This window comes from Corythoichthys intestinalis, chromosome 22, assembly GCF_030265065.1.
Source record: "Corythoichthys intestinalis isolate RoL2023-P3 chromosome 22, ASM3026506v1, whole genome shotgun sequence".
Lineage (NCBI taxonomy): Eukaryota > Metazoa > Chordata > Actinopteri > Syngnathiformes > Syngnathidae > Corythoichthys > Corythoichthys intestinalis.
This window is the reverse complement of record NC_080416.1, coordinates 11,355,402-11,368,715: the sequence shown is the minus strand read 5'-3', so window position 1 is coordinate 11,368,715 and position 13,314 is coordinate 11,355,402. Positions and strand designations below refer to the sequence as shown.

Here is a 13,314-nt window from a genome sequence, read left to right as displayed (position 1 = left end):
AAGGATGCGGCGTCTACTTTTCCACTAGGTAAGACAAAAAAATGCACACGCTCACACACGCACCCACACAGCTGCGATAACTCTATGTATGAGAATGAGCTAAGCTACTAATATATCTTGTAACTACAGTAATTTTTGGACGAGAAGCCGCTACTTTTTTCCTTCATTTCGAATCCTGCGGCTTATAGTCTACTGCTGCTTATTTGTTGATTTATTTGGGTTAATGGGTAACAGTTTATTTGACACCGGTGTCATAAGACTGTGCTATAAGACCGTCATAATTATGACATGACACTAACATGGGCATTACTGAATGCTTATGACAGATGTCATTAAGTGTCAGCCGGCAAATTAGGTCACCAACTCCATTTATGTTTACCTTGGATCTTTTATATCCATTTAAAAGTGAGATAATTTGCCGGATGACACTAAATTACATCTGTTATAAGCATTAATTAATGCTCATGACTGTCATGTCATAATCATGATTGTCCAATGACAGTCTTATGGCGCCACTGTCAAATAAATCGTTACCAAATACCATAACTAGCAATTAATGAAACAACTGGAACAGTAACTGAAGAAATAATTAGCAGAGAACATGAATTTTGATTAGAGGTGGGATCTTGGGGCACCTAACGATTCGATTCCGATTATGATTCAGAGGCTACGATTCGATTATAAATCGATTTTTGATATAATGTTTCGTACATTAGTTCTAAAATTGTTCAAACATCCTCTCACGCCAAACCAAACTATTATTTCGGTATCAAGTTAACAGTTCAAAACAGTAAATAAAATACTCAAGTCCCCATTCTGTATCAGCAGATTTAAACAACATTCAATTAATTTAATGTTGTGAATCAACCGTTCAAATTGTTAAAATTGCTTCCATTATTCCATAATTTCCCTTCTGTCTACTTTCGACATGTGAAAGTTTTAAAAACTGTTTCATCGTTTAAAGATAGATTTTAATCAAGATTTTGCTGATTTAGGAGTATTTTAGATAAAAAGTAAATTAGGTTCGCTACAACAGAGCCTTCCAGAGAAATCTACTGCTTTAAGATGGCGGCTGTATACTAACGCTGGCAAGTCTGTCATTTCACATTTAGTTTTGTTTACATGTTTTCACGCCGCTGTCGTCTGTCATGTCACATCTAGTTCTATATATATGTGATATCTACCATAGCATTATGTGGCTGTATGTTTGTAGCAACTAGCAACTGGGCATCGTTTGTAGCTGCTGTCGGCCGCAGTAATGTATTATTGTTTTTTTATCTAGCGGCATGAGTTGAACATGATATCTACTCTCGGTCCGTTCCTCATTGCGTCCGGAAGACCGCCCTGACTGTGTTTTAGTTCTGTTTTACCTGGTATAGTTAAATAATCGTAATTTGGATGTTTGTGAATCATTCTCGAATCTCCCACGACAGAATCGCGAATAATCTAAGAATCGGAAATCTCGCGTGCCTCTAATTTTGATTGCTATTTACATCAGTAGCGCTACAATGCATGCTAGGAGGCATGTTGGATAATAACAGTGTGGACAGCAGGTGGCAGCAGAGGTTGACTGTCTTCCCCCAAGAGAGCAGTGATGGCCAAATGAAGCTTATTGAAGCAATGAAGCTTTGCACCCAATTGGTTCAAAATTTCATGGTGTTTCATTTGGTTTTATAACAGTCGTATGATGCAGCTGTCAAATAAAATGTTACCGGTTAAAATATTTTTTGGGGTGTAAGTATCCCATAATACAGTGAGGACAGCTGCGACTTATCAGTGCAGCTTATCTATGAACAAATGCCATTTTCGTGTCAAATTTGGTGGGTGGCGGCTTAAAAGACAGGTGCGCCTTATAATGCAAAAATTACGGTAATTAATTTTATGGCTGACACTGCATTTCGGTGTCATCAACACCTACCACAACCCCTACCTATCCTGCAAACATTATTGTAAATGTTTCTGAAGTGAGGATTTATACACGAGTGAAATAGAAAATATAACGTATAAAAACACTATGTAGTTAAAGATTTGACTTTAATCTCCAGAATTAAAGGTTTAGCTCAGATAGCACTAAAGCGCTGGAATTATTATTATTTTTAATTTGCTGTTTATCTAAACATCACAGTACCGCATTTTTTTAACTATAAGTCGCACCTGAGTATAAGTCGCATCAACCATAAAATGCCCAATGAAGAGGAAAAAAACATATAAGTCGCACCGGAGTATAAGTCGCATTTTAGGGGGAAATTTACTTGATAAAATACATAGAACAGATATGTCATCTTGAAAGGCAATTTAAAATAAAAATACAATAGAGAACAACATGCTGAATAAGTTTACAGTATGACAATGTTACATGATGCATGAACAACGAAATGCGAACGTGGCCGGTATGTTAACGTAACAAAGCTATTGAGAGTTATTCAGATAACTATAGCACAAAGAACATGCTAACAAGTTTACCAAACCATCATTGTCTCACCAAAATAACATGTGAAATGATATAATAATGTGTTAATATTTTCACCCATAAGTCGCGCCAGAGTATAAGTCGCACCTCCAGCCAAACTATGAAAAAAACTTATAGTCCGAAAAATACGGTAGGTCTTTGTCAAAAAGCTGCAACTTTACTTTTCATATATTTATATTATATGTTTCCTATTTCATGCACGGATGACTTATCCGCACTATGTTTCAAAACGTCCGTCAAAAACTAAATGGACTTGGAAAATCCGCTGCCAATACCTTCCAAAATACAAAACATATTTGTATATGAGTCCAATTGTAACAAGATGCAGGCCTGCAGTTCATCCATGAAGCCACATAAATTATAGTGCCAATATAAATTACAGAGCAGGGAAACAATGAAATGTTTGCGAGTAGACTGGCATGCAAAGCGTAGAATGTAGGAAGAAAATATGATTTGCTTCATTTTTTAAGGCTGTAAGATCACAGATTACTGTATTTCCACACTGACACTGCCGTCGTTGAAAAAAACCGTCACAATTGTGAAATTCAGGAGTGCTCGCATCAGTGTCAGTGTGGGTGGGCCAACACTCACACATATGTGGTGGCATGGGATTAGGAAGCGGTAGGCCACATCATTTTACTACCGAGAACTTTCTGGAAGGCTTTGCCCGTCTCTTGGGAAAAGTGAAGCCCCCCCGGCACCCGCTCATCAACGAAACGTCTACCGTTTTCTCAGTGTCACTTGCTATTAGCGTCATACCTGTCAATGTTTTTCTTTCCCACCAGAAAGAAGTTTCTTGTCGTAACGCATGATCATGTTTCAGTGAATGAATTACATTTGTTATTATTTCATTCTGAACAAAGTAATTTATAGTAAAGCGGTTACCTGACAATGAAAGATGTACTCCGGTGTGGCCTTTTTGAATTTGATGTTCCATACGAGGGCGACGCCATCTGGTTCATGGGGAGCATCTTCGTTGTTGTTGTAGGAGGCGACGAGCAACTCTGGATACTATGATAAAACACAATTTTAAAGAATGTTGTAGTTTGAATTAGGGTTGTTCCGGTCATGTTTTTTTGCTCCCGATCTGATCGTTTTAGTTTGAGTATCTGCCGATCCCGATATTTCCCAATCCAATTGCTTTTTTTTGGCTCCTGATTCAATTCCAATCATTCCCGATAATTTTTCCCGATCATATACATTTTGGCAAAGCATTAAGAAAAAAATGAATAAAACTCGGACGAATATATACATTCAACATACAGTACATAAGTACTGTATTTGTTTATTATGACAATAAATCCTCAAGATGGCATTTACATTATTAACATTCTTTCTGTGAGAGTGATCCACGGATAGAAAGACTTGTAATTCTTAAAGGATAAATGTGACTTTGTATATTGTGACTAAATATTGCCATCTAGTGTATTTGTTGAGCTTTCAGTAAATGATACTGTAGCCATGCCCAAATGCATGATGGGAAGTGCAACCATGACTGTGCGTAGTGCTACCAATTGATATATCTTCTCTGCGTTGGAAAATAACCTAGGGTGTTAAGAAAAAGATCAATTACTACCTTGCTTCCCCACAATGCTTCCCACAATATTTCTAATCGTAGGGAGAGGGATTGTAAGGTTTTAACCAATTAAAAAAGGCTCCAAAGGCTGCCAAAATTCACTGTACTCATTTTACGCTGCCTTTTAGCTCTCGATATAGGTAAAACAGCGCCATTACAAATTGAGCGCGACAATGCATGAGTGGGTCGTGCAGCGCATGCATTAATTGCGTTAAATATTTTTGACGTAATACAGTTTGGAAAAAAATAATTACCGCCGTTATCTGGATAAATTTGATAACCCTACCTTAAGCCTAAACTAAAGATTCTGAATGAGTGTAACATATTATGTCTAATGTTAAATACAATTAGAAAACGATTTAATTAAAAAAAAAATATATATATATATATATATTAAAAAAAAGGCATGTCCGATATTTTTTTGCCGATTCCGATACTTTGAAAATGACGTGATCGGACCCGATTGCCGATCGATCATGACATCTCTACTAATAACCTGACTTTTAATTATTCAATTGGTTTCAGAAATGGCTCATATGAAAGCTAAGACCCTCCCAAATTATGTTGAATGTACAAAAATATATTTGTATTACTGAAAAAAGATTTATCATTTAATGAAGACATAAAGGTCCAATTTTGGCAAGACAAAAGTTTTGTCGCCTACAGAAAGTAGTGTGAAAATTCAACAAAAAATGTACTTCAAATAGAAAAATATGTTACATAACATAAGGGAATTAAGTAGTGGTGCTGTGAGATCCAAATTTAATATTTTGTATGACTTCCATGGGCTTCGGCAAGGATTCATACAATTTATTGATGAAGTCATCAGGAATATCAAAGAAAGCAGTCTTGCATGCCTCCCAGAGTTCATTAACATTCTTGGGTTTCGTCTTCCATGCTTCCTCTTTCATCCTACCCCAGACATGCTCAATGATGTTCATGTCTGGTGACTGGGCTGGCCAGTCCTGGAGGATCTCGATCTTCTTTGCCTTGAGGAACTTTGAGGTAGAGATTGAAGTATGCAATGGAGCACCATCCTGCTGCAGAATGTGTCCCTTTTTATGGTTAGGAATGTAAGAGGCAGCTGAGATTTGTTGATATTTCAGACAATTTATGTTGCCTTCCAACCTGCAGATCTCTCGCACACCCCCATACTGGATGTAACCCCAGACCATGATTTTGGTAATGATGTAACCACCAAACTTCACTGTTTTCTGAGTGAATCTCGGATCCATGCGGGCTCCGGTAGGTCTCCTGCAATATTTGTGGCGACTGTGGTGTAATTCAATGGAAGATTCATCTGAAAAATCCACCTTTTGCCACTTTTCCAGCATCCATCCTTTTGACAGGCTGTGGGCCTTGGCAAATGCCACATGGTTTTTTAAATTGTCTGCGCCCTGAGAGATAAATAGTCTGAAATATCAACAAATCTTAGCTGCCTCTTACATTCCAAACCATAAAAAGGGACAAATTCTGCAGCAGGATGGTGCTCCATCGCATACTTCAATCACTACCTCAAAGTTCCTCAAGGCAAAGAAGATCAAGATCCTCCAGGACTGGCCAGCCCAATCACCAGACATGAACATCATTGAGCATATCTGGGATAGAATGAAAGAGGAAGCATGGAAGACAAAACCCAAGAATGTTGATGAACTCTGGGACGCATGCAAGACTGCTTTCTTTGATGTTCCTGATGACTTTATCAATAAATTGTATGAATCGTTGCCCAAGCCCATGGAAGTCATACAAAATATTAAATTTGGATCTTACAGCACCACTACTTAATTCACTTATGTTATGTAACATATTTTTGAATTTGAAGTACATTTTTTGTTGAATTTTCACACTACCTTCTGTAGGCGACAAAACTTTTGTCTTGCCAAAATTTGACCTTTATGTCTTCATTAAATGATAAATGTTTTTTCAGTAAAACAAATATATTTTTTGTACATTCAACATCATTTGGGAGGGTCTTAGCTTTCATATGAGCCATTTCTGAAACCAATTGAATAAAAGTCAGGTTGTTAGCAATTTTTTCTACAAAATGGATAAGCGACAAGACTTTTGTCAGGGACTGTACAATATGAGGCAGAAGAGCTTACTTGAGGGGACCAGTCAAGACAGGTGACGACACGATGTTTTGACCAATGTTCATCGTAGAAAAGTCGGGTGAAGCACAAGCTGGAGCCTCCTGCCAGATCCCTGAGAAAACACAACACGGGTTCCGAAAAACAAACTCAGTTTTAGATCATTTGTAGTTCCTCATGCGCACCCGTCTTTGTCTTCCAGGGCTCTGCCGCTGTAGTCGAAGAAGATATCGCCACTTTCGGCCAAAGCTCTCTCCATCACCCGGATGCTGCAGTCGAAGAAATTCTGAAACTCTGACGAGTGGAGGATTTGCTGCCTCTCCTCCTCCGTCAACTCCCGCAGCACAGGGAAAGAGCTTGCTGGTAGGAATAATTTCAGTTGTTTTCATTATTGGAGTGAATGTTTCTAAGGTTGGAGTTTATTCATTAATCATTAAGAAAATTTAAAAATATAATTTTTCTAGAAAATGAATTGACACCAGTTTATCATTATATTAGTACCCCCTCGTGCCATTTTTGCTTAGTTGAGCTGTTCTTTTTTAAAAAAAAAACACTGCATGACAAGTAAAGAACACAACGTGCAAAACTGTCAACATCGACTACATCATGTCCTCCTCACAAGTCTCACTCAATCTATCAGAACCAGAGCACCACACAGGACCCAATAAACTACAAACAGTCCCTAATGAACGTTAAATCAAATACTACACAGAAGAACTTCACAAACACGACTCAAACAATACCGCCTCCCTTTGAACGTAATGGTCTCTCAGCATGGCGTCCGCTTGTTGAAGTCACTGTCCCTGCGTACACGCACGCCATTTTGCAACAGACAAACAAATGGGGACCTTTCCCCCTGCCTCTTAACTTTGATCCCCCTCCGTGGCGACTTGTCAGAAAAGACTGAATTGAATGAAACACATCAAACAGCAGAGATGGAGGGAGACCAATGACTATTTATGACCGTGTGTTTTTGAGCCTTGCACGACACAATGTTGAGTATATGTGCGTCGTGTTTGGGTGACGTCATGAAAAAAGTGCACTGTTCTGTTGTTATTTGCTTTGAAGTGTCATCCAGGGGTCACGCGGAAGCTTTTTAATCACTGGTGACCTCTACATGCCTAAGAGCTGATACGGTGGATGGGTTTTAACCCCGTTTGTAACCTCATCTGATACACGGTGGCACAAAAGGAGGCCATGTTTGGTGATAACTAGGGACTGAAGAGTGCAGGGGATTGTAGTCATGTAGTGCCATTGGCGGCGATTGATGTCAAATCTGTTTAAACTGGGAGGGGTTGGCAGCTATCATTTGATCATATAAACTAGGCCTGAGCGATATATTGGTTTAACAGCGTCATCGCGATGTGCGGATGCGCAATACTCGCATTGTTTTTCTGCTTCATGCTCGGACAGTGCCACAAATTCGCTCACGTTTTGACGCTCACGTTACCAAGAACAGCCTTTCGATTACACAATGAATGAGTTGTCTTTGATCGTAGAGTCACCAAGTCGTGTATGGCAAAATCAAAGCTACAAATCCGTCAATCATTGTTAACTTTAAAGTGTGTACGACAGGAATGAAAAATGGTAAATGGTGTTATACTTATATAGCGCTTTTCCACCTTTCAAGGCGCTCAAAGCGCTTTACACTAGTCTTAAATAACATTATTATGTGAATTAGAATCCTATTTTGAGACGATTCGACAATATACAACAATTTAGAAAATAGCAGATGACAAGAAATTTGTCTTTTAATCTGCCGGTTAGCCACGCCTACCATTATAGGGCTCTAGCGTCCCTAACAGGTGGATGACATCAGCGGAGTCACGATTTCATCTGATTTAGTATGCAGCCCACTGAGGGGGAATTATTCAGAACGAGGAAAACGCGACGAAGAGAGCCGAAAAATGTCATTGTTTCAGTCTCTCTACTCCAATATTTTTACAGGATATTCTTTTTATCCAAGTATTTTTCCCCAATAGCTAAATAAAAGGCATGGTCATGACAAATAACAGTCTTGTGCTAAATGGAATATGAAATAATAAAAATGCATTTATTCAGGACGACTTGGCAAAATTATTCCATAATGCTCAAAACTGTCGACTGCACCTCCTGAACGATATTTTATGCCACCTAAGTCGGGTTTATGTCATTTCCCTTCCCCGGCTTCGAAGAATGTAAACAAACCAAGAGGCGTGACAGCTAGCCGACATGCTAACCCGAACCGAGTGATGTTTCAAAATCTTCGAAACGGAAAAACAGACATAACAAGCCCGGATCACTTCACATGACGACTGGGTTGTCGATTGTCTTCGTCGATCGGCAACCCGCCCGCCGGCGAACAAATTAGAGTCGTTCACCTTCTGAGGGCAGAGAGCTCGTTTGCAGGAAATCAGTTGGACAATGATCGCCGGACAAACCGGACGACGTCAGAGGAGCGTGTAGCTGCCAAATGGTTAACACAAATATGGCAAAATAATGCTTTACTACACGGCAAAGTTGTAAATGGTGAGAGACTCATAGGAGGGCGGATGGAGTTGTTATGCAGCTAACATGACAATATGCCTACGTTCATACTACAGGTCTTAATGCACGAATCCGATTTTTTTGTTTTTCCAACTCGAGTGAGGCATTAACTTGACGGTCCGAACGTGATAAGTCGCATAGAACTGGACCATTTCAAATCCGATCTGGGTCACTTTCGTATGTGGTTCAAATCCGATCTGGCCACAGTTTTCCAGACTGTCGCGGCGGTCTATACTGTCCAGTCTCTCAAATCGGAATTCATGCAACAATTACATCATCAGAAAGCGGGAGAGACGCCACGGTAGCGGTGCAGCTGTGCGTTATTAGCGCCTAGCTTGCCTTGAACACGGCTTTTTAGGAAGGGTCGGACTTGACAACAGTCTTAAAAAAAATAATAAAAATGGGTTGAGGATAAGCCTGAGAATGATCGGTTTTCTGTCTGCTCCATATAAGCAATATTTCGACATTGCTTACACGGCCGAGAGTCGGGGCAAACTGCGCGTCTGTGTGTGTGTGACATGCACGGACAGTGCGTGCATGCTATCGATCCATATACTTTGGAATATAAACCTAAACTGGGATTATTTATGTCTGTTATTTGTGTCCTCTTTTTAAAAAGCAAAATATGATATCCCTGGAATGACGGATGACAGCCAGCATGTGTGGTCATTTGTTTTGATGCTTCTGCGCATGCGGGTCGTCTTGCTCAGCGCTTGTCAGACTGCGAATTAGTGCGCATGCGTAATACTTGAATGGTCTCAATGGACAAAGGCAGTCTGAACGGGCACGCCAAAAAAACAGATATGACAAAAAATCGGATTCGTGCATTAAGACCTGCAGTATGAACGTAGCCTATGTGTATGAGGAGAGCTTTTTACATGCCCATTCATGATCAAACGTAAGTAATCCTTTATTTAAAGAAAGTTTGTAGTGTTTACTTTGTAATCGCTGTATTCGCGGCTATTTCTAACACAAAGTCTGATCGGTTGGAAAATTTGACAGAACACCGGGCACATGAAGAGGGCAATAAGCCGAGTATGGTGCTCTCCCAGCGGGGGGATGTGCGACAAGCCGCCGGGTGTCGGCCAAGGGGACAAGGAGCATGTCAGCCACAAAATGCAAGCCACCTACGTATTAAAATGATCCCAGTATTTGACATAATACAAAACACAATGAGGGTTGCGTCTCGCGTCAAATAATAAACTCGTTCTTTTCGCGTGCGACGCGTTGAGCCGCTTCTGGGAATTGTCTAAAACGTGGCCGCACTGCGACTATTGTGCACTGGCTGACTGACTTTACGGCCGCGCTTCACTGCGTTGATGCGGTGGCATTGTTGTTGCGCCATAGACGTGCCTGGTGTACTACCGGGGTTAGGGGAACCAGTGCAAACAATGTAAAAGTGTGGAGCCTTAACGATGTATATTGAAATGTTAATTTTTTCTGATGTCTTTCAGGGCTATTCCAAACAGAGCTATTCAATTTAACTGGTGAAAATTCTTGTAGATTTAATATCACAATATAATGTCACAATATATCGCAACCCTTACAAAAAATCGCAATGATAGTTTTTTTCCAATATCGTTCAGGCCTAATATAAACGCAAATTGCATATAGTATGTCGAATCTACGTATTTATCTGTCTTTTTTCCAGGTCTGCTCAGTCAATTCAGCATTTTTTAATTAGAAGTTCACAACCGCAATACAATAAAGATGCAGCTTATTTTTTTTCGGGTTTTATATTTCATTAGAGTTATCCGATGATTACTTTTTAACCGATAGCCGAAATCCCGATATTTTCCAACTACCAAAATCTGATGCTAATATCAAAACGATACCGATGTATGCGGTCGTGGAATTTACATATTCATTATTTTGTCAACCATTTAATTTTCCTCCATGAATGTTTTGTTCACATAACAAATCCCAAGCATCTTGGAGACATCCAATGGTCAATAAGCATATCTACTGTGCTAACCTTGTACAAAGGTAGAAGGTTTCTACGTTTACATTAAAGGCAACATGCATATTAATGAAAAACCGATGCTGATATTATCCGATATCATTTCAAAATGCCTTTATCGACAACTCTATATTTAATCACAGAAGTCTATTGATCTGATCTTTTCTCTCATCGTTAGTTTTACTTTTATACAAATAAATAGATTAATAAATAAAGTTGTGAAGAGGAAACCAAAGTATTACAACAATACAATCTATGGCATCCCTTTTTCTTTTTTACCTTCTTTACTTTCCTTCTCATCTTCATCCTGCGGTTCCGACTCCAGGCCTGTCTTGGTTTCCATGAGTTCTTCATCCTCATCTTCCTCCTCTGCGGAGCGAGAGTTCAAAAAACAAAAGAGAGGGAGCAAGAGCACTTGTGTTAATCAACAGCTGTTCCAATTTTCTCTGACCTCCCACTGTGCGGCTCCTTCTCAACCCCTTCTTACCAAAATAATCATTGCCAGACACGTACAAGTACACCTGACTTTGGAAAAATTAAGTCCAAACGGGTCCTTTACAAACATGCAGATGTGAATGAAGTTTTTTTTTCTCAAAATACACGCCTATATTGTTGCGGTACGAGTAAAAAAACACATTATCATATTATTATTATTCCATTGAGAGCGATAAGCATCCACGAATGTTTGTTCATTCACCCAACCCAGTCGAAATTTTTTTAAAAATATGTAAATATTGTCTTTTTTTAACTTATATTTTAAATGTATAAACAAAAGAGGAAAAAAATTAATAAATACCCTAATTTCTGCACTATAAGGCGCACCTGACTATAAGCTGCCACCCACTAAATTTGGCACGAAAATGGTATTTGTTCATAGATAATCCGTACTGGAGTAAAAGCCGCAGCTGTCCCACGGTATTAGGGGATATTTACCCAAAAAGATATTAGCTGGTAACACTTTATTTGACAGCTACATCATAAGACTGTCATAAGACCAAATGAACCACGATGAAGTTTTGAACCTATTGGCTGCAAAGCTTCATTGCTTCAAGAAGCTTCATTTGGCCTTCACTACTCCCTTGGGGGCGACAGTAAACCTCTGCTGTCAACACTGTTGTTGTCTAACATGCCTCCTAGCATGCATTGCAGCGCTGCAGATGTAAAAAACAATCAGAATTCATGATCTATGCTATTTCTTCAGTTACTGTTCCAGTTGTTTCATTAATTCCTAGTTATGGTACTTGGTAACACGTTATTTGACAGTGGCGCCATAAGGCTGTCATTAGACAATCATAATTATGACATGACACTGTCATGAGCATTAATAAATGCTTGTAACAGATGTCATTTAGTGTTATCCGGCAAATGATCTCACTTTTTTTGAATGGCTGTAGAAGATGCAAGCTGGACATAAATGGAGTGGACATAATTTGCCAGATGACATTTAATGACATCTGTCATAAGCATTCAGTAATCCCATGCTAGGGTCATGTCATACTTATGACGGTGTTATGACAGTCATATGACCCCGCTGCCAAATAAGGTGTTACCTATTAACCCAAATTAATCAACAAATAAACCGCACTGGACAATAAGTCGCAGGATTATAAATGAAGAAAAAAAGTCGAGGCTCAAAGTCCAATAATTACGGTAGTCACTAGAGCTGGGAATCTTTGGGCACCTAACGATTCAATTACGATTCAGAGGGTCCGATTCGATTATAAAACGATTATTGATGCACCCCCCCTCCTTTTTTCTTTTTTTTTTTTTTAATTTTAAAGTTTTGTACATTACTTCCAAAATTGTTCAAAAATCCTCTCAGGCTAAACCAAACTACTATTTCAGTATCAAGTTAACATATAACAGTAAACAAATTTACAAAAATAACAGTAAATAAAATACTCCAGTCCCCATTCTGTATCAGCAGCTTTAAACTACATTCAATTAATTTAATGTTGTGAATCAACCGTTACAGTTGTTAAAATTGCTCCCGTTATTCCATCATTTCCCTTCTGTCTACTTTTGAAATGTCAAAGTTTTAAAATGGTTTCATCATTTAAAGATAGATTCAAGACAAGATTTTGCCGATTTAGGAGTATTTTAGATAAAAAGTTAATTAGGTTCGCTACAAAAGAGAAGTCTACTGCTTTAAGATGGCGGCTGTTTACTAACGCCGGCAAGTCTGTCATTTCGCATCTCTGTTCAATAATACATGTTCTAACACCGCCGTCGTCTGTCATTTTGCATCTATTTCTACATATACTGTATATGATATCTACTGTAGCCGTATGTTTGTAGCAACTAGCAACTGGGCGTTGTTTGTAGTGGCTATCGGCCGCATTCAGGTATGATTGTTTTTTTTTTATCTAGCGGCATGAGTTGAACATGATATTTACTCTCGGTCCGTTCCTCATTGCGTCCCAAAGACCGCGCCTACTGTGTTTTACTTCCGCTTTACCTGGTATAATTCAATAATCGGAATTTGGATGTTTGTGAATCGTTCTCGAATCTTCCACGGCCGAATCGCGAATAATCTAAGAATCGGAAATTTCGCACGCCTCTAGTAGTCACCATTTTATTTATTTGTCTAACATCGTCAATGGCAGCCGTAAATTAAAATATCACACTCACCCTACCCTTCATACCTTAGTCTTTCCTAACCTCCCTCTTGGATGTCTTAATGGAAGCCAATAAA

The 13,314-nt window shown here is 39.0% G+C and overlaps 1 protein-coding gene across 3 annotated transcripts in view; it reads right to left on the bottom strand.

Moving 5' to 3' along the window:
- LOC130910417 (cytoplasmic dynein 1 intermediate chain 1) overlaps positions 1 to 13,314 on the bottom strand; it is a 91,790-nt gene that overhangs the window by 40,860 nt on the left and 37,616 nt on the right. For all 3 annotated transcript variants that reach the window (XM_057827695.1, XM_057827694.1, XM_057827693.1), the window contains exons 7-10: positions 10,899 to 10,988; positions 6,319 to 6,493; positions 6,149 to 6,248; positions 3,356 to 3,481 (exon numbers count right to left, since the gene is read on the bottom strand). In XM_057827695.1, coding sequence (XP_057683678.1) covers positions 3,356 to 3,481; positions 6,149 to 6,248; positions 6,319 to 6,493; positions 10,899 to 10,988 — 491 coding nt within the window. The remainder of the gene's footprint in view (positions 1 to 3,355; positions 3,482 to 6,148; positions 6,249 to 6,318; positions 6,494 to 10,898; positions 10,989 to 13,314) is intronic.